General features: G+C 37.9%; 1 protein-coding gene across 1 annotated transcript in view; it reads right to left on the bottom strand.

The window, feature by feature from the left end:
• Positions 1-11439, bottom strand: part of LOC150093526 (leucine carboxyl methyltransferase 1-like) — a 205116-nt gene extending 193677 nt beyond the window's left edge. The window contains exon 1 of the mRNA XM_090413476.1: positions 11024-11439. Coding sequence (XP_090269602.1) covers positions 11024-11221 — 198 coding nt within the window. The 5' untranslated portion in view covers positions 11222-11439. The remainder of the gene's footprint in view (positions 1-11023) is intronic.
• Positions 11440-23362: the final 11923 nt, after the last annotated feature.

The following is a 23362-nucleotide window of genomic DNA, read 5'->3' as shown; positions in this document are numbered from 1 at the left end:
AACAGTTTCTATTTTCTGCCTTTTTCGTCCTTTCCCACCCTACAAAAAAAGCACTTTGCCCACTCTTAAAAATAATATATGTATAGTTTATATAAAAAAAACGGAGTTTTTCAAATTAATTCTCCCACATTGCCTAGCCTTCCCCCCCCCCCCCACTCCCCTTTCAACACCAAAACAGCAGGTCAGGCAACAACATCCAAGAAAAGGTATGTGCAAATTTTCTTCTACTATGCTACATATATTTTGTCTCTAAAATACATCCACAATGCCCTAAGAATTCTTGAGTAAAAAGCCAATGACATTAAAAAAGGGGCACTCCTAAACAAAAGCAGGCAAAATAGCCGTAAAAATAATAGTTTTTAAGAGGAGTAACATGGAAGTTTTCCCAGTTTGTCTAAATATTTATAAGTTACTGAAGGGATTTTATAGTTTCTATCATATCCCATTCTTCTCTGCCTATCAACTAAACTATAACCAACACATCCTCAATCTATCCTCATAGGGAACATTCCACAGACATGTCAGGAGCTTGGTCATTCCTCTCTGAATCCTCTCCATCTCTCCTCTACAAACACAGGTGACCAAATATGTGCACAGCAGTCAACATGTGGCCAAATCATAGAGCTATTGTCCCTTATAAAGAGGAACAATAACTACCCATTCTTCAACAACCAAGTAATCTTCTGAGCTATTTTGTCAACTCTTGCAATATGTCCTCTGAATTTCAAATCTCTATCCCCCAGATCCCTAGCCTCATCAATTTCCTGTTATCTAGTATGTAACTCTTTCATCCCAAAGTGCATTAGCTTCCATTTTACAACATTAAATTGACAATTTGTCCGATGCATATAAATCATCCTGCAAGATATCTACGTCAACTTTATCAACTATCACCCCTTCCAAGTTTTGCATCATCAGAAAACAACTGAATATCCCTGATTCCACTCCACCATACACCACCGTCTGATGTCTATCAGCAATCCCACTTCATATCCATTCCCATTTGCTCAACTTATGTAATAATTTTCCATGTGGTATTCTGTCAAATGCCTTTGCAAAATCCAACAGTATCATAGTATAGCCATTTCCTTTATCCATTTCTACTGTCACCTTATTATAAAATGTGAATAAATTACAGAGGCAAGACCTCCCTTTTACAAAGCTATGCTGTCCCTACAGAGAGCCATATTCCTATACACCGATTCCTGAATTTTGCTTTTAACCAACTTTTCGAATACTTTAACCACCACTTCGAATATAACTGGTCTTTAATTTGCTACTTTTGTCTTGGAGACACCTTTATATAATGGAACTATCTTACCCTCTTTCTACTTCCTGGGAACCCTTCCCAGATCTGAGCCTTAGATTAAACAACTTCATCAGAAGCACTGCCAGTTCACTTGCACATTCTCATAGCACATGAACTGACACACAGTCCAGGCCCACTGTTGTATTCACATTGATATTTTTCAATATACTGAGTATCTCCAGTTCATCTACCTCAATTCTCACATCAGTCTCTGCCATGTTAGTAACTGCAAAGTCACCACCTGGATGATATACCCATGCAAAGTGAGCACTTAGTAAATGAAATATTTCTTCTGCTTCTGTCACTTTCCTATCATTCACACTGAATAAAGTTATCTTTCTCTTACATGCTAAGTAGTGAAAAAACTCTCTTTTAACTATCAACTATCACTCTTTCTTTCTCTTGAAAAATTTGCAAAATCATATCCAAAGAACTGGGCCTACAAATAAATGGCATGAATATCAATCATATTAAATATGCAGATATTTAATATTATTGTGCTTCTAATAGATGACAGAAATGGCCGGAGAAGAGCCAGATGGCAAAGATTTTTTTTTTTTTTTTCATAAGGGGATTCAACATGCCACCTGACAGATGAGAAAGAAGAATTAGATGATGTTACTTCCATTAACTTTATTCATAAACTGCATCTACCATGAACATATAGGCAATAGCACAAAGTTCTGCTATAATTAATGCCAATACCACTCTTATTATCACAAGACCTCCATGGAATCAAATATCCAACTCCACAACATGCTCACTATCAAATACAGAGCTTATCAAAACATGCTTTCAAACTCCTTTTCTGTTTCTTCAGTCATCATAAACTCATGCAATACATTCAATTTACCCATTACTCTCCAAACAACTGCCTTCCACACCATTTTTTTTTTACTTCCCATCCCTATAAAACTTTCAGGAATAGTCTCTTGTTCTGCTCCTTTTTCTCCTTCACTCTATGAAAATTCAATTCAGCATTAATCTAGTACCAACAACAACACTTGACCAGCTTATATGTCTCAATCATGTGTTGCCTGATTAAGGTCTTGTACAATACAGCAGTAATCTCTATGTCTCCAATCAATGTATCCTCAAAATACTACTTTTAGGAAAGAGATGGCAATGTAGATGATATAATAAAAATAATTATTATAAGTGCAACATGACCAGTGCCTTATACAGTGGCACAACAACTTGCTTATACCTACATGTTAAAGTACTTCTTATCATAGCAGCACTACAACGTGCAACCTTTGCAACATTAGCAATATGCCCCCTAAACTTCAGTTTATTGTCAACCATCATTCCCAAATCTCTAATCTCATCCACTTCCTGCAGTACAGCACCATCGATATAGTACACAGCCTTATATTTCTGCACTCCAAAATGCAATACCTTGTACTTATTGATATTAAAACTACAACCCCACTCTTTTGTCCAAGTAAAAAGTCTATTCAAATCTTCCTGAATGGAATTAACATCAGCAGTACTACTTACACTTCTTCCCAACTTTGCATAATCAGCAAATAACTGAAGATTCCCAGTCAGTCCACACGATATATCATTAACAAACAAGTTAAACAGCAGGGTCCCAAGAACAGAACCCTGGAGCATGCCACTGGTTACTCTCCTATTTTGAGACACTGCTCCATCATACACAACCTGCTGGTATCGTTCAGAGAGCCAATCTCTGATCCATCTAACCAATATACTGTCTATTCCCATCCTCTGCAGCTTGTACACCAACTTATCATGTGGTAATCTATCAAACCCTTTTGCAAAGTCTAAGAATATCACTGTATATGATTCTCCTTTCTAACACACTTGTCACCTTATCATAAAATGCAAGTAAATTACTAAAACAGGACCTTCCCTTTACAAATCCATGCTGACCATCATAAAGAATGCTATGTCCATCAACCCAATCCTGTATTCTATTCCTTACCAATCTCTCCAACACCTTGACTACAACCACAGTTATACAGACTGGCCTATAGTTGGAGACTTCTGTCTTAGAACCACACTTGTGGAGTGGTACTATTTTGCCTTCTTTCCACTCTTTAGGAACCCTACACACTGCAAGACTTTCATTAAACAACCAGGTCAAGGGCTTAGCCAACTGGTACACATTCCTTAAGAATATGTGGTGACATGTCATCCATTCCCACAGCTTTATACCTGTGCTTTGAATGGTGCCAACTTGCAAGCTGACCTACCATGGCACGTCGAATACGTTTTGCTGTTATAACCAACAATTGGTCTTCGTGCTCAGTGTCATAGTCAGTGTAACTTCTTAGCAAACATCTGGAACACATTCTGTTGCTTTCAAACGCTGCCCAGAGCCTGGATACAATGCTTGTGAGATTACAAACGCTCTGGCAATATCAATAATTCTGTGGCAGGAAAGACCTGCCACAAAATTACTGATAATTAATATGGCCTTCTTCAAGCTTTCTAATAATTCTTCCCCATGCAAAATCATCTAGATCAGAGTTTCCCAAATTGTATTCCGCAGAAAGTGAATAAGTGTTCCATGATGTGGAATTACCGCGCTGGCAAGTATGACAAGCTTAGGTGATTGCTTGGATCAGTGCCATGGCATGTACAACTGCAAGGGCTGGATGTCGATAGAGCATGGGAAGTGGTCAAGGAGCATTTACACGAGGTTATGGCCGATTGTATACCTAGGGTCCGAATAGTAAAACAAGTAGGGGTTAAATGGATGAATAACACCATTAAGCTTGAGCTGCAAAAAAAGAAACAACTGTGGAGGGAACTTAAAGAAAGAGGTGACCTGCAGGCACACGAACGTGGACTATGAGAGGAAACTAGCTATGCAAGCTAAAGAGAATCCCAAACCGTTCTTTCAATATGCTGCAAACAAGAAAAAAACTGTACACGACAAAATGATTTTAAGGAATGACGATGGTAAGGTCAATGAATTAGTCGATACAGTGGAATTATTGAGCGAGCACTTTGCAAAAGTATATCATCCAGGTGGTGACATTGAAAAAATGAAGGAACCATTAGTTTATACGGGAATTGTGATGAATGAAGTGGAGGTGAATAGTCTATTACAGAACCTTAATGTGAATACATCTGTGGGATTGGATGGTATACTGGCATGGGTCTTGCATGAAGCGGCTAAGGAATTATCAGTGCCCTTGACCATGTTGTTTAATCTCAGTCTTGGGTCTGATTTAGTCCCGAAGGTGAGGAAAGAGGGGAAAATAGTTCCACTGCATAAAGGAGGATCCACGACTGCGGTTGTAAATTACCGACAGATCAGCATATCAGAAGTCGTTGTCTAGGTCTTGGAGAAAGTAGTCAAGGGAAAAATACAGGAATGGATTCATGAAAATGAGATACTGTGTGGGGGACAGCATGGCTTTGTGCTGGGTAGATCATGCCTCAGTAACTTGCTCAAGTTTTATAACACGGTGACGGCTGAACTGGATAAGGGTAATGGGTTTACAGTGATACTGCTGTACCTGGCAAAGGCATTTGACAGGATACCACATGGAATTCTAATCCGTAAACTACAACATATGGGAATGGATATAATGTTGGTGAAATCGATAGGTGGGTGGTTAATGGAGAGATATCAAAGAGTAGTTTATTCAGGAGTAGAGTCCAAAAGACGGCCTGTGACTAGTGGTGTGCCGCAGGGTTCTGTTCTTGGACAACTGCTGTTTAACGATATAGGGAAGGATCTAAGAGGAACAGTTCATTTGTTTGCTGATGATGCAAAGTTGGGTAGGGCGATAGTGAAGAAAGAAGATGTTAAAATCTTGCAGGACGACTTGGATAGATTGGAGTTCTGGGCTAAGGAGAATGGATGTCAATTTAATGTGACAAAATGTAAGGTTATGCATTTTGGGGTGAAAAGATTAGCAGCAGTATACCACATTGGTGGAACTGTACTCCAGGAGATTGATGAGGCCAGGGACTTGGGAGTGTTGGTGGATAGGTAGATGAAGTTCAGGGGGCACATTGCAAAAGTAGCTAAATCAGCTATCAACTCACTTGGTTGTTGAAAAATACCTTGACGAGCAGAGACAAGCAAGTTATTGTACCTCTGTACCGACCCTTAATAAGACCTCATCTCGACTACTGTGCCCAGATTTGGTTACTTAGGTTCCTTTTTGATGGAGAGGATCCAGAGGCGAGTGACTAAGATGATAGCAGGTCTATGGAATGAACCATATGAGAACAGGTTGAAGATTTGTGGGTTGCAGAAATTAGTTGATAGGCAGAAAAGGAAAGATATGATTGAGACATTCAAATTGCTAAAGGGTTTCTACAGGATTAACTCAGAGGATATTTTTGAGATCAGGACTGGTGGTGGGAGAACTAGGAGACACCTATGGAAGCTGGACAAGAGTGTGGTTAGCAGGGGTGTTAGAGCTGGGTTCTTTACTTTTAGAGTGGTAAATGAGTGGAATAAGCTGCCAGAGTCTGTTGTCTGTTGTAGGTGCTAGGACAGTGAGTGATTTCAAGGCAAGGTATGACAGATACTGTGAGAATGTCATATAGTTGTGTGGACATGATGTTTAGGGCCTCCCTCGATGAGTCTAAGGACTCCCTGGAGTCGCCCGTAATAATAATAATGTCAGTGACCAAGTCGTGTATTTTTAAACATGGAAGTAATTCGGGAAATCGAATACTGCTGTTTATGACCAGTCATAAAAATTGCCTGCAAGCCAATTACAACAATGGGCAGCATATCCTCTCAAAACTGAACAAAATAACATCTGTGTTGCAAATGTAAATGACCAAGCCACATACTTTTAAACATGGAAATATTCATGAATTATTGTTAATTTTCACACATCGAAATCTTTCAACATTCGGGAAAGGAAATACTGTTGTTTATGACCGGTCATAAAAATTGCCTGCAAGCCGATTACAACAATGGGTGGCATATCCCCTGTTCTCAAAACTAAACAAAATAACATGTTGCAAATGCTAGTGACCAACCAGCAAGGAAGTAAAAGAAAATTTTTCCACTGAAATTGAAGACCAAGGTAGTCTGTATCCAGTTCTCAAATCTAGTAATACTGAATACTTTCTTCACATGTTCGTATTGTAAGGTGAAAGTGCTTGTTTCGAAACCATAGAGCTGTGATTTTTTAAAATTAATAGGCCTACAGATTTAAATTTTAATATGAATAAGAGACAAGGGACTTTGTTTAATTTTGGTGTTAAGAAATCTCTTATTGAAGATGTTTGTGATGCAAAAGATAGTGATTCATCCACCTCAAACCTACAAAGCTATCTTCAGGATGTAAAAAAGGAGGGGAAAACTTTTTCTCCAGCACACAGGAGAAAAAGTCTGCATTCCCTCGTAAGTACTTATAATATTATAAATTTTTGGTGATCAGAATGGGATATGTCAATGAAAATCAGCACAAATTAATTTAATGATTTTGGCCTGAGGAAACTACAATATGCTTCAAAATTTGATTCGTCCAGTGATTGATAACTGATTTAAATGTAATTTTATATTTGTCAACATGTCACACCATATACATAAGTGTTCTAATACTCTTTATGATTATGCCATAATTATTAATACATTGCAAAATAATCAAGGTGTTCCATGAAAATTTCAGGATTGTGAAGTGTTCTGTCGTAGGAAAATCTGGAAAACGCTGATCTAGATGGCTTTGAGACATTAAAAGATATCGAAGTTTCCAACTTCATTCTTTCACAAAAAGAGCTCGTTTTTTTATCCCCTTTGTATGCGATTTGAAAAGCTGAATGTGTACCCATTTTCTATTTGAAGTCGTCTATTATACAAATTGCTCCACACTGATTCATCTGAACCTTCAGCTGTAATCTTTAGAAACAGTGTTCATCCTTAAGTTCTGGACATCACTGTAGTCGTAGTAATTATTTTTTTCTTTCATACAAGTTTTGAACCTCTGTAAGCCCAAATTACGGAACTTGTTGGGTTATACTGTTTATTTTAATAAACCTGTTTTATGTTTAGAAATATAGTCTAAATAGTGGGAATTTCATGAAGAAAATAATTACTTTGCAAGTATAATTTACTTAGTAACTAAGGAAAGGAAATAAATGATGCATGGGAACTGACAAAGAAACATTTAACAGCATCAATATGTGAATCTATTCCGAAGGTCAAAAGATTGAATACTAAAGCGTGAAATCAGGAAGAGGAAGGCACTTTGGAGAAGTACAAGATGAACGATAGTAATAATCAGTTACAGAAAAGGTATAAAGAACAAGCCAGGAGAGAGCAACTCGATAAGGAAAACAAAAGTGGAGTATGAGCAAAAATTGGCAAATCAGGCAAAGAAAAACCATAGAGTTTTTTTTTAGACATGTGGCAAGTAGAAGGAAGAATGCTTATAGAAAGATGATGTTAATGGATGAAAATGGTAGAAAGATAACTGCTGCAGAAGACATTGTTGAGATATTCAGTGATCAATTTATAAGCATATTTCATTATGATCAGGGTGGAATCAAGTGTAGAGGACATAGGAAAGGATGGCTTAATTGTGAGTGAGCAGGAGGTATATGAGGAAATAACCTCAATGTCAATAAGGGAATTGTCAGTAGCATTAGTATGTCTGTTTAATAAAGTCTTACAACAGCACAGGTTCCAAGGGAGTGGAAAGAAGGTAAAATTGTTCCACTGCATAAAGGTGGTGATAAAGCTGTGGCTACTAATTATAGGTCAATCTGTATATCTGGAGAGGTTGGTGAGAACTAGGAGATACAGAGATGCACTGATAACAACCATGTTCTGTGGTTGTCAGCATTGGTTTGTTAAAGGGAGATCATATTTTATTAACTTATTTATGTAATATAACAAGGTGACAAATGTCTTGGACAAGGGAGATGCATTACACAGTGGTAGATTAGATTTTGCAAAAGCTTTTGATAGACTGCCACACAACAAGTTTTTAAATAAATGGAAACGGATTGGATTGGATAACAGCCTTCTGAGGCGGATTGGTGAGTGGCTGTCAGATAGGTACCAAAAAGTTGTATATGGGAGTTCAGTATCCCAAAAGAGGAAGGTCACCTAGTGGCGTGCTGCAGGGGTCAAGTTCTGGGTCCTTTGTTGTTCAGTTTGCATATTAATGACACTGGGATGGGTTTAACTGGTGATATGCAACTGTTTGCAGATGTCAGGTGGTGCAAAATTGGGGAGAGTAATGCAGAGTCAAGCAAATGTTATGACCTTACAGGAGACTTGAACAGATTACATGAATGGGCAGGTAAGTGGAACTATCAGTTTGATGTTTCAAAATGTCAAGTTTTGAAATTTGGTTAGCAACGATAGGATGCAAAGTATACATTTGGTGGGGAAACTTTGAAGGAGATAGAGAAGATGAGAGATCGGGGAGTGGTGGTGGAAAAGGACCTGAAATTCAGGGGCTATATTGCACAAGTTGTGAAGATGTCACATTGAATAATGGCAACGATGAAGACAACTCTGACTTGCAGAAATAAAAAGGTCATTATGCAGTCAATAAAAGAGGTCAATCCATATGAGGCCTTGATCAAGGCCTCATATGGAGAAGATTTGCAAAGTTAGTCAGTGGTCTTCGGAATGTGAAGTATGAGGACAGATTAAGAGAATGTAAATTGCAAAGCCTCATGAATAGGAGGAGGAAATATGATTGAGACATATAAGCTAGCCAGGGGTTGTTAGCAGGTTGACATGAAAGAGATTTTTCATAGAATGGAAGAGGGAGGTAGAACAAGAGGCCATCCTGGAAAGTGTATAAGGAGACTGTGAGAAGAGGAGTAAGGAGCATGTTCTGTACATGGAGAGTGGTTGGTGAGTGAAATGCATTGCCTGAGTGTGTTGAATGTAGATACATTGAATCAGTTTAAGGAACAGTTGGATGAGCTTTGAGCTTTCAACATCTATCTCTATTCCAGAGTATTTTAGCAATAAGGTGTGACACCTTTTGGCTACTTATATATGGAAATATGACCTGCATTATTTCATTCTTGGTATTACTTCTGGGTCTGGCTCCCACTGATGAGACCTCAATAAAAGTCAAAACCAGTCTAGGCAGTTGCCCTTCCCATAATGCATAGCATTATACATCTGTAAGGATATATGCATTGCATTATGGGATACCAAGGGAACTGATGTGAAGTCATTAGCCTCTCCATATATATAACACAGTTGTGAAGTGACTTCACATGCAAATATTGTTTGCCCACACTTGGATAAAGGATGAAAATGAGAATATAATTTCTTGCCATGTTTTATTTATTTTGGAGCAAACTGCATAGACATCCGTAGCAAGTACTGAATTTGTTCTAATCACAACTACATGCTGACCATCTACATAAAAAGAATGCTAGAAAGAGTGGATACTCTTTTGCAACTCTATTCTGAATTAGAAGTTACCACGCAACTCTAGGTACTCTTTTGCAACAAATTAAAATGATGTTATTTTAAACCATTAATTATTCAATATTCGGTATCAAAGTTCTGAATTGGAAGTTACTGTGATTGTGTTATACATGTGGTATTTTTTCGTTATACGAGGAAAACTGCCAGCCTGGTTAGTCGAGTAGTTAGTGTGTCCGCTCTGCAGCCAAGAGGTTGTAGGTTAGAATCCTGCCATGGGCATGGATGTTTGTGTCCTACTAATTCTGTGTGGGAAGAGAATAGGTGACACTACCGCTTATTTTAGCAGAAGACTTCACTCCCAAAACCCGGTGAGGTACAGGAGTGACCATATGGCATCTATGGATGTCAAATGTTTTTTTTTTTTTTTTTGAGAAAAACCAATTTACCAACCTACATAAAAAGAAAGATCTACAACCAGTGTATTCCCAACAATGATCTATGGTAGTAAAACATGTAGTCTAACTAATAAACACCTAGTGAAACTGAAAACAACACAAAGAACCATTTGGGAATAACCTGGTTAGAAAAAAGAATACTACTCGGATAAGGAGGCAAACAAAGGTAACAGACATTGTCTTAGTAATAAAACAAGTTCTTGGCAGAACATGTGATGAGTGTCTTACAGCAGAAGGACAAAGAGAACAACAGTATGGACACCAGAACTGATTATCAGAAACCATGAATCACAGTGGTAAGATGGGAACAATGAGAAAAGATGTTGTGGGCATTTATGGTGGAGAGATGCAAAAGACTGGTTAAAGTGGAAGAAGCATAGAGAGGCATTCGTCCAGCAGTGGACTGAAGAAAGCTGCTGCTGATGAGGAGGAGGAAAACAAGTGATATTATATATATGCCACCAGTTATTCAATATGCAGTATTAAGTTCTGAACTGAAAGTTACTGTGCGTGGTTCGTAATTTTTTTTTATTATATGAAGAAAACAAGTGGGATTATATACATACATACATATATATATATATATATATATATATATATATATATATATATATATTGACGGAACTGATTAAATTAACCCTTTTTCCTACCAATGCTGTGTCGATCAAAGTTCAAATTACTGATCAATCAAAAACTCGAAAAGCAGAAAAAAAAATTTTTACCACCTCTTATTATCACAAAACACAACATGACGGGAAATTTATTATGTTCAATCCGAGTATTTGCAATGTTTGTTTTTATAGAAATACGCGCAAGCGAAAACTGCAGATAAAAGTTAACTCGCAGATCCGAAAACTATTAAACGAGAAAACAACCCGAGTACTATACTTGAGCAAGTCTAAAACTTACCTTCAAAAACTGATCAAGCAGACCACGTATCCCGGAAATCCGAGCATAATAACCGCGATTAATTTCTGGAGCCTTACGTTCTGACAGTTTTACAAAATACTGTAAATAAGGATCAACCCAGTAACCAACTTGCACTGCGTACCGTTTGCAACCTGCAGCATCATCGTTTGTGCCCATAATGACATCATCTTCAGACATTTTCTCTTCGATATCTGCTTATATCAGGGAAGAATAAACAACATATAGCGGAAAATATAAGATGGCAAAACAAAATTATTTCCACAAAATGGAAAAAAAATTATTTAAGCCTACTACCTTCCACTAAATACCACAAACATGTTCAATATCTTTGATATATCTACTGTAGGTGCGCTCTACGGCAATGTTGATAGTTTAGAAGACCAGTTTCCTGTTGAAAACAAAATCACTGAAATAATATAGCGCTGTTTGGAGAGATCTGAATGATATAGTCTTTCCTTCGCATCCAACCATACATTGTAATCGAGAAGTGACAGGAATAAATAAAAAGGTAACAAAAAGTAACAAAACCGGTGTTTACATCATGCACTCAGTGTGCATTTTTCGATTGCTGCATTCAGTAACGAAAGAGAAAGAATAATTCTTCCCTTAGTGATAAATATATTGTGTGCATAACATTCTGTTCAATGACTACGGTTTTCACAATTCTTGACCTCATTCATTCGTGGATTTACTATTATGAAATCCGTGTTTTTAATTTTAGTTACACAAACATTGAAAAGATGCGTTCAAACAATCGATGTTAAAAAACTCCATGAAAATAGTGTCTATAAACAACTTGAACCAATTATGTTATTTTCGTCCTCTTCTACTGAAGCCAAACATATTACATGCAGGATTGTTTGATCGACGGTATGCTTAAGAGAACAAACACAGTGGGAACTAAATAAAATGATTACCAACAGCCTTCGGCGTCATGAAAAGCAAAGAAAAATTGAGAAACATCAAAGACAATATGAATAAAACAATTTCGTATATGTCATTTCACCTGGATCTCAATAAGAATAATTCAAATCAGATACAAAAGCAAATCTCATCAAAATCTCATCAAAATGTCCGGATGCATGCTCATCTCAACTCTCACACTGTATGAAAGGCATTAATATGGTGTCAATCAACCCTTTGCTGCTATAACAGCCTTCGATCTTCTGGCAAGACTTTCCCAAGAAGATCGAAGATTTTGGTATATTGCTGAGGTAATTCCCTTCCATTCTTCCAGAAGAGCATTAATGTGTTCGGTCCCTAATGTCGGGCAATTCGACATTGTTCGCAATCGGAGTTTTAGTTCATCCCAAAGCCGTTCAATGGGACTGGGATTAAGGCTCTGTGTAGACCAGTCAAGTTCTTTAACACCCATCTCATCTATTCCTGCACACACGTTGTTTTGTGGATGGGGCATTGTTGTGCTGATACAGTAAGGGCTTTCACCGACTTGTTGCCATGAAGTTGAAAGCGTAAAATTAACTGCAATGCCATTATAGAGTGGCACATTAAGATTCCCTATTCAAGAAAGTAGAAGGCCCAGTCCGAAGCATGAAAAACATCCCCGGACCATGATACCTCCACCGACTTAATGTTACCCTTGCTGATATTAAGCTTGAGTGCAACAGCAAAGCCATAGAACTCACGGTTTTTGTCAGCTCCCAACAGATAGTTGTGGTGCTGGCATGGCTTGAACCAATTATGTTAATATTCGAAAATAGTCAAAACTTCTCGCCACACTGTTAAGAATGGCTCTGTGATTTATGTGGCCTGCAAGGTCGCAAATGTGCTGCTGTTCTTGTTTATTCTAGGTGGTATCACTTCACAATACAATCACTTACTGTTGATGGAGGAAGCTGAAGCAAGGCAGAAATTTCACCAATCGAGTTGTTGCAAAGGCGGCACCGATGACAGAACCATTAAGTCACTGAACTGTGCAGCAGTGGCAGCTTGTACATAAGCACTGTGACACTGCAGAATCCCCAAGGGGGGAAAAAATCAGCTAACGCCTTTTTATTCCCGTATACGGGGAGTAGGCGAGGCCATTTAGCCCTATCTAACTTTTGGAGACTGAGTGGGCAGTTCAATCTCCACTGGTACTCAATCAGAGATAGATGGCCCAAGGCTATCACTAATTAAGCGGTGCACAGTGAAGAGAGACGGCTCAAATGTGCCGCCATCTCGTGGTTTCTAAACCCTAACACAATATACTTAATATCTGAAATAATGTGGGTTCTACCGTCGATTTTCTTGAGTTTACACGACGAAAAACCCGAGTTTCTGGGAGAAAAAACCCGCTTGCCCGTGCCAGAGATCGACTAACTCGGGAACCGGTCGAAAAAAGGCTTAGAAAAATTTCCTCTAGTCGCCGACTAGACTCGAAACCAAGTCGTCCTTCGTGCGGCCCAAGCGCCGTAGTATGCAAACGCCGCATCCACTGAGCTACACAGGCCCCCCAGTCCCAAGGAAAAAACGAAAAATTTAAATTTTGTGTTTGTAAATAATAACAATGGTTACAACATTATATAAATGCAATACAACATGTTAAAGGTTACAGCTTATGTTTCGGACATTGATTAAATAGTTAATAAAATGAATTGTTCGATTAACACTTTAGATTACGAAACAAATGCACTGCGATCTAACGCACTTTCGGAATTGTCACTTTCGGTCAGTTCCGGCTAGACTCGTAACAAGTGAATTGCCACTGCACGTTACAAGTGAATCTGATACTGCTCATTGAGCAGTGTCCTACAGATAAATTGTATCCTTGCGCGAGTTACGAGTGTCACTGTTGAAAATAATTATATTTTCTCAATTATCGTTACACAAAACAAATGCACTGCGATCTAACGCAATGTCGGAATGTGGAAACCGGCACTGCTCGTTGAGCAGTGTCGTTACACATAGATTGTATGCTTGCGCGCGTTATTTCTGTGTACGAAACTTTTATTATTGGTATGTGTTCGTAGTGAGGGTGAAATGTTTTTAATAAAGGAATTTTTGTAATATGTAAATTTGCTTATCAATAAATTAGTTATTGATTAGGAAAAAATGAATTATTTTTTCTTATTTTGTATATGCAGCACCCCCGCTTATAATTTCACCGGCCGCCACTACTGTGCATTATGGCCCATTGACAAACATTACACTATTCTTAACCACGTTTTATTGAAAATGACAGCATTCTCAAGAAGACAATAAATATTATTTTTTTTTGGTAAAAGACCAAAAGGAAAACCTAGACCAATGTAGATAGACATTATTAGTCAAGATAGCTACATCATTAATATGTCTAAACTGGAGAAATAAAATTTTGGACAGATGGGATTGCAGGCAATAAATCTAGGAAGCCAAGGCTCGATTTAGGAGATAGAGCCATAAGAAGTTTTACCAACGAAGATTGCAAGACCGTGTGCTTTCTGTTATACATGAATGAACTATGATTGCAATCTATACTGCCATATCCACTACTACGAATGGGTGTTCGAATAGTTTTGACCAGACGGTGTAAGGGACTTGGTGATAGAGGTTCCAATATTTGGGCATCCTTACAAAAACCGTTTTGCTATATTTAAATGTTTGGTATTTTGGCTTCATGAAAGAGAGAAAAAAAATAAAATAAAATAATCAGGTATTTGCATTTGATGATGTCCGACATGTTCTATACAAAGAAAAGGATCATGTAGGTGCGATGTTATTATCATTATTATTATTATTATTATTATTATTATTATTCGTGACACCTCCAAGGAGTTCGAAGACTCATCGCGGGAGGACACCTAGTGTACAACTCTCCGTCTCCACCACTACCGAACTTCTATTACCAATCAACCACATCAGCGCCATCTACCGCCCATCACTACCACAAGTATCTTTTGTCTGTAAATTGCGTGTGTTCTGAAGGACCGATTTGTCTGTATGTGGGAAGAAAAACCCGCATTTCCGGGAGAAAAAACTCTGCTACCTCCGTATGAAATCGGCTAACTCACCTTCAAATGAAAAAGCCATATAGCGATTCCTCCCGTCACGACGGGAATCCAATCCGGGCCTTTTCCAATCGAAAGGCACAATGTACTACGGAGGGCACAATGTACAATTGCGCTACGGAGGCGCAAATGTTATTCAGTGACAATAGGAAGTGAAGTTTTTCAGGCATTTCTCTAGAGTGGGGCTCATTAATTCATCTCCTACTTGTGTGCATAGACAAAATTGAGCAAGAATAGTTTAGACCAGGGGTTGCCAACCTATGGCACATGTGCCAAAAGTGGCGCATTGAATCCTAATGATAATAATAAAAAGAAGCCTATTTATAGAAAGTGTATTAACCAAAACAGATATGTAGAAAAAAAATATAAAACTTAGTCATTATTTTTAGTGATTTTAGTGTTTCGTACACATCTTTTGCACATTCACTTTATCCTGGCGCTCCAAGGGTTCGCAACATCGGTGCATTGTAGGTTTATGTCGGTCAGTTTACAACTGATTCTCGTGCGTTACGAAGTTGTGCTTTGTTCATCTTTGTGAATATTTACAGTTTTGTACTTTTTAAAAAATTCAGCTTTGTTTTTACATTCAGTTACTCATCAGAGTGCAAAAGAAACACAGAAGGTGATGGCAAGCGTAAATTCAATGAACGATAGGGAAATAAGTTCTTATTTATAGCGAATCCGTCAGAAAAACCGTTGTGCATTGTTTGTGAAAACCCTTTCTCAAATAATGAAAGATATGCTAAAACAGACATTATAAAACATATCGCACTGAAATGGAAGGAAAACTGAAGTTGATGCCTGAGTCTGAGTTACAGAGAAAATATGTGATTAAGAAAAAGGAAGAAATCAAAAGAAGATGAAATATGTTTGTTAAAAGAAGTTATGAAACCTGGCAATAAAAGAAGCGTCCTTCAAAATTGCTTTAGCCTCTGCCAAAATGCAGAAGTCTTTCTCCGATGGAGAAGAAATTGATTGTTAAGACTTGTCTCGATATATTTCCGTGATGTTTTGATGATAAAATCGAAAGGGAAGTAGACGAAATTGCTCTGTCAAAGCAAAAAGTTACAAGCGAACTGAAGAAATCACTCATGATGTATCTGAGCAACTGAAAGACATTCTGGTGGTTGCAAGTTCTTTTCTTTATCTTTGAACGTATTTGCTGACATATGTAATGCTGCCCAGTTAAGTATTTTTATAAGAGGAATTGATGATAATTTTAACGCTTTTAAAAATAACTTATCGGTCTTGAATCGCTTCATGGAAAGACAAGAGGATCAGACATATTTGAGAAAGTGAAATCGTGCCTAGAAAATTTACAAGTGTATATTTTAGTTAAACTCGTCAGTGTTTATACTGGCGGAGCGTCGTCACAGATAGGTAAATGATAGGTAAAGCCACTAAGACTGCAACTTGCTTGAAAACGTTTTCTGTCCGCCTTTACCAAAAGATCACTGCATTATACCCCAAGAAGACTCATTATGTGGAAAAATGTTAAATTTGCAGCATGTTATGTTACCAGATGAAATGTGGGAATAAAATTAGAGCAAAAGAATTAAACAGGAGAGAATTCAGAGAATGTGTGAAATGTTAGATTTGGAATCTGGTGATCTCGTTCTTTATAGTGAGGTGCGCTGTCTTTCTAGAGGACAGCTTTTGAGTAGATTTTGGATACTGAAAAATACTTTCATAATTTTCTAGAAGAGAAAAACCAGCTACCTCAGGAAAGAGCCCTTTTATGTGATAGCAATTGGCTGTTTGATTTAGCATTTTAGTTGACGTTATCAGCCCTCTCAATGATTTAAATTTGAAACTGCAAGTTAAGAACAAATTGTTTTCTAGCTTAGTAAATAATATCAATGTGTTCAAGATGAAGTTAAAACTGTTAACCTCTCAGTTAGAAAATGAGGATTTGAGTCAGTTTCGTCACTTAAAAGAGCAGAGTGAATGTGCTGAAGATAATGGCAATTTTACAAAATACATCAAAAAATCAGGTTATTGCAAGAGTCAGTTGAAAATCGTTTTCGTGATTTTGCTAAAGAAGTGGACTGTATACTTACATTTATAAACCCATTTTCACTTAGTGAAGAAAAAATTATTATTATTATTATTAAGTGACACGCGAAATAAAATATTATTATAATTATTATTATTATTATTATTATTATTATTATTATTATTATTATTATTATTACATCCTCAAATAAGCTTACATATAAGCTTCGAGGATGAAAGCAAAGAAATTGGTTCTCATCCAAGATGTATCATATGTAACCAAATGCATGTAATGTACGTATCACATGAAAACCAATGTATGTAACGTACGTATTGTATGTAAACCAATGTACGTAATGTAAGTAACACATGTAAACAAATGTAAGTAATGTATCATATGTAATCAAATGTATGTAATGTATATAAAAAAACTGTAACAAATGTATGCAATGTAATAAATAAAAAAAAATTATTACATGACACTCCCCTTAAAATAAATGATCCTGTAACTTTGTGTGAGAACTTCCAACTGATGATTAGAAATATGCAAAAAAGCAAGAAAGCCTATACAAACGAGGAAAAATCTGACAATACTTGATTGATAAATGGCAACATTCTAAATAGCATTACTGTAAAGGAAAATCTATGGAACAACACCCAGTAACACTCATCTACAAACATTACATATGAAAATTCAAGTAATCAACTGACAACAAAAATTCTAGAGTAAAAAGACACTACTCCTATCAAACATTTATGGAATATAATGAAAACATGGGCTACACTTAACGAATTACTAGCTAGAAAAGAGAAACTTCATCAAAAGATTTTCTCGCAAGAAGCTTTGGTCAGAAGATGAACAAAAAGGAACTAGTAGACCTATTCAACTACTTCTTCACAAACAATATCACACAGTAGCGCACTCAGGGTTTAATCTTGAGGACGTGGGGCCCGAGTTGAGTAGACGATTGGAGAAGACATATTAAGCATCGCATACGCCATAGATGGCGAACCTATGGCACGCGTGCCAGAGGTGGCACGTCCGAGAATTTTGCTGGCACGTCAACGATTTACAGGTGATATCCTTTTATACGCTTATTAATTCAACGTTTTTTAAAATGATTACAATACGCACAAGTTAAATTTTGTTTTACACGAGACGTGCATATGATTGTCGCTGTATTAATAAAAAAAATCACGCTACCCAAAGACGAAGGCAACACAAGTGTTGAGTTCAGTGGCGGCCCCGTACATATGCACTGCAACACTGCAGCACTCCCAAGGAAAAAATGAAAAAATTAAATTTTGTTTATGTTTCTAAATAATGACAATGCTTGCAACATTATATAAATGCAATACAACATGTTAAAGGTTACAGCTTATGTTTCGAGTGATTGAATAGTTAATCACTTGGGTTCGAGGTTATATCGTGAGTGGTCGGTGTAATTTAGCGCTCGTGTAAAATTGGTGATTTTTGGTGTTTTTTGTGTGTTTCCTTAGAAAATTGGTTTTATAGTATATTAGAACGATTTTTCGTGTTTTTTTTTTTTATAGTATTTTTTGTCTCTTTATAACATATTTTATTGGGGCTGTCGCCGCTAGAGGGATTCGTAGTGTGTAGTGTTCGTGAAAGCTCCGGATAAGATAAGTATTATTTTCAGTTATCGTTGATAAATGTGTTTAATAATTTTGCGTAGTTTTGTTTGCCTTGCGTCTCTTACAGCATCTTTTTGGGTATTTTTAGTGTGTTATAATTTATAATTTGATAAAGTACGTTGCTTAGCCTGTGTAGCTCAGTGGTTGTGGCGTTTGCACACCACGGTGCTTGGCCACAAGAAGGAATACTTGGTTTCGAGTCTAGTCGGCGACTAGAGGAAATTTTTCTAAGCCTTTTTTCGACCGGTTCCTGAATTAGTCGATCTCTGGCACGGGCAAGCGGGTTTTTCCTCCCGGAAACTTGGGTTTTTCGTCCCGTAAACTCAAGAAAATCGACCGTAGAACCGACATTATTTTTCAGACATTAAATATATTGTGTTAGGAACCACGAGATGGCGGCACATTTTAGCCGTCTCTCTTCACTGTGTACCGCTTAATTAGTGATAGCCTTGGGCCATCTATCTCTGATTGGTACCAGTGGAAATTGAACTGCCCACTCAGTCTCCAAAAGTTAGATAGGGCTGAATGGCCTCGACTACTCCGGTATACGGGAATAAAATGGCGTTAGCTGAATTTTTTTATTTTTTTATTTTTTTTTTAAATACATTGCAAGTAAGTATGGCTTAAGTACGAAAAAAATGGCGGCCAGTAATGATGGTTTGCCATCTTTATCAAAGAACGGTAGTATTTCAGTGATTCAGTATACTAGCTGCTAAATGTACGCTTTGTGGAGTGTGGTTAGATGATAATAAAGGAGTGAATGTGTGTAGAAAATGTAGGGAGAATGAGAAATTGAAGAGTATTTCGGATCGTGAGTGTGATATTTTTGTCAAACTTCAGAATGAAGAAAATAGCGATATGACAAGAAACGGCGAGGTTGTACCAGAGAATTGTGAGAGTGTGAATGTAGAAAGTGTGAATTATAGTATTAATGGTTTTACTGAGAATAAAAAAGATGAGATAGACGCAATGAGTGAGATCGCGTTGCTCAATGGTGCGATACAAAGGGCAAAACAGCAGCTAGAGTGTATGAGCAAAAGTCGACTGAATAAACCAGCCAATAATAAAAAGTATGACAGCAAAAATAGACGTATGAGTGTGAACATGAACAAAATGAAGGATAGAGTGCTGTATGGAGACTCGTTAGTACGAGGTGTGATAGTAGAGGATTTGACAAAATCGTACCAACCTCGTGCGACCATAAAGGATGTAACTGAGTCTATTAGAGAGCAAAAGGAAAGGGTGAAAGAAATGATTGTTGTGGCAGGTACGAATGATTTGAAAGGAGACAAAATGGAAATGATAAAGACCTGAATGAATTGTTTGAGGTAGCAAAAGAAAAGAGTGAGAGAGTTAGAATGATTAGTCTTTTGCCACGGTATGACAGTGAAATGTTTAAAAGGAGGGCTATAATTGCGAATGACTTTATGCGTGGGTTATGTATGATGAGTGGTGTGGAATTTTTGGACGTGTGGAGTGAGTTCGATGGGCGAAAGGATCTATATAAGATGGATGGCTTGCATTTGAATGAAGACTTGAGAAAGTGTTGCTGAATGAATTGGATGTGCAAATTCAGGGAAACTAGATTTATTAATGGGGGGAGTAGATATACAGTCCTTAGGGAGGCAGTTGAATGTAAGAATGAATATAATATGCCCGAGCAAATAACTACAACAAATCAGAGTGGGACAGTTAATATAAGCCATCAAGGTAGGGTTGGGGCTAATGGGGTCTTAAATTCATGTACACTAAAGCTAGGAGTATTAGAAACAAGAAGGAAGAGTTTTGGGCCATGATTCGCACTTCCAGACCACAGGTTATTGGTATTAGTGAAACATGGCTGACTGTAGATGATATAGCTAGTCTGATTGAATGTGATGGGTATAGTGTGTTCAGGAATGACAGGGAGAATAAAATGGGGGGAGGAATATTGTTGATGATAGCTGATGAGCTGCAGCCAAGGAGAATAGAAGTTGAATTGCAGGATAGAGAAAAGAGCACATTTGAGGCCATTTGGTGTGAGATTGTGGCTAGCAGAACTAAATATACAATTGGGTGCTGCTATAGACCAGGTGATGGAAAAGATGGTGGTGACAGTATGCACAAGCAAACAGAAGAAATGAGTGGAAGGAGGGTGATTATTATGGGAGATTTCAACAATGGTCGCATTGATTGGAGTGAGGAGAGGACACACAGGAGGAAGGAATTGGATTTTATGCGGTTATTAAGGGATAACTATCTGCGACAGCATGTAACAGAAAATACTAGGGGTCAGAGAGTGCTTGACCTAGTAAGTACATCTGAGGATTTGGCTGCAACAAATATGACCACATTGCCACCAACCGGTGAGAGTGATCATAGGGTCTTGACTTGGGAGGTGGCTAAAGGTGTAGAATTTTCAATTAAGACAGGGTACATGTGGAATTATCAGGCTGGAAAGTATGACAAGCTTAGGAGTTTGATTGGTTCAGTGCCATGGCATGTACAACTGCAAGGACTAGAAGTCGATAGTGCATGGGAGGTAGTTAAGAAGTGTTTACATGAAGCAATGGCTGACTGTATACCTAGAGTCTGAATAATAAATCAACTAGGGGTTAAATGAATGAATAACACCATTAAGCTTGAGCTGCAAAAAAAGAAACAACTATGGAGGGAATTTAAGGAGAAAGGTGACCGGCAGGTACACGAACGGTATAATGCGCACGCCAGAAGGGTAACGAGTGTGGTAAGAAAAGCAAAAAGATTACGAAAGAACATTGGCCATTATTCAGGCTAAAGAGAATCCTAAACAGTTTTTTAGATATATAGCAAGTAAAAGGGAAAATGTACATGGCAGAATGATTTTAAAGAATGCCGATGGTAGGAAGGTAACTGAATCAGTTGATATAGTTGAGTTACTGAGTGAGCACTTTGCAAGAATATATCATCCAGATGGTGACATTGCAGAAACGAATGTACCAGTAGATTATACAGGAATTGTGGTGAATGAAGTGGAGGTGAGTAGTCTATTGCATAACCACAATGTCAATACATCTGTGGGATTGGATAGTATACCAGCTCGTGTTGTACGAGAAGCAGCTAAAGAATTGTCAGTACCCTTGACCATTTTGTTTAATTTGAGTCTCGGGTCTGGGTCAGTCCCGAGGGGATGGAAAGAGAGGAAATAGTTCCACTGCATGAAGGTGGTTCCAAGACAGCTGTTGTAAATTACCGACCGATTAGCATATCAGGAATCATTGTCAAGGTCTTAGAGAAAATAGTCAAGAGGAAAATACAAGATTGGATAGAAGAAAATGGGATACTGTATCGGGGACAGCATGGTTTTGTGAAGGGTAGATAATGCCTCAGTAACTTGCTCACGTTTTATAACACAGTGACGGCTGAACTGGATAGGGTTAATGATGTTACAGTAATACTACTTGACCTTGCCAAGGCTTTTGATATAATACCACATAGAACCCTAATCAGTAAACTGGAGCAGATGGGGATAGATATAGGGTTGGTGAGATGGATAGGAGGGTGGTTAAAGAGAGATACCAGAGAGAGTGGTTTATTCAGAAGTGGGGTCTAAAAGACGGCTTGTGACTAGTTGAGTGTCACAGGGCTCTGTTCTTGGACCACTGCTTTTCAATTTGTTCATTAATTATATAGCAAAGGCTTTGAGAGGATGTGTTCACTTGTTTGCTGATGATGCAAAGTTGGGTAGAGCAATTATGAGTGCACAGGATGTCAAAATTTTACAGGATGATTTGGATAGTTTGGAAGACTGAGCTAGGAAAAATGGATGTCAATTTAATGTGCCAAAGTGTAAGGTTATGCACTTTGGGGTGAAAAGAATAGCAGCAGTGTATCGCATTGGTGGAACCGTACTCCAGGAGATTGATGAGGCCAATGATTTGGGAGTGTTGGTGGATAGGGAATTGAAGTTTAGGGGGCACATTGCAAAAGTGAGTAAAACAGTTTACCAAATCACTTGGCTTCTGAAAAATACTTTAACATGCAGAGACAAACAAGTTGTTGTTCCTCTCTATCGAGCCTTGATAAGACCCCATCTGGACTACTGTGTCCAGTTATGGGCACCAGGGTTTCTTTGTGATGGGGAGGATCCAGAGTCGAGTGACCAAGATGATAGCAGGTCTGTGGAATGAACCTTATGAGAATAAGTTGAAGATTTGTGGGTTGCAGAAATTGGTCAATAGGCGAAGGAGTGGTGATATGATTGAGACATTCAAATTACTGAAGGGTTACTATAAGATTGATCCAGAAGATATTTTTGAGAATAGGACTGGTGGTGGGAGGACTACGGGCCACGAATGGAAGCTGGGCAAGAACGTGGTTGACAAGGGTGTTAGAACTAGGTTTTTTACTTGGAGAGTAGTGAATGAGTGGAATAAGCTTCCAGAGTCTGTTATTGGTTTTACGACCGTGAATGAGTTCAAGGCGAGGTATGATAGATACTGTGTGAATGTCGAATAGTTGTTCTTGACATGATGTTAGTGCCTCCCTCGATGAGTCTGTCGACTCCTTGGAGTTGTCCGGAACAATAATAATAATAATAATAATAATTTTAATTGTTCGATTATCGCTTTAGATTACAAAACAAATACACTGCGGTCTAATGCAGCGTTGATATTATCATGTTCAACTAATCGCAGTCAGACTCTTCGATATTTGTTTG

This window comes from Typopeltis vanoorti, chromosome 24 (genome assembly GCF_054136105.1).
Source record: "Typopeltis vanoorti isolate ZY-2024b chromosome 24, IOZ_Tvanoo_1.0, whole genome shotgun sequence".
Lineage (NCBI taxonomy): Eukaryota > Metazoa > Arthropoda > Arachnida > Uropygi > Thelyphonidae > Typopeltis > Typopeltis vanoorti.
This window is presented reverse-complemented; position numbering and strand designations above follow the sequence as displayed.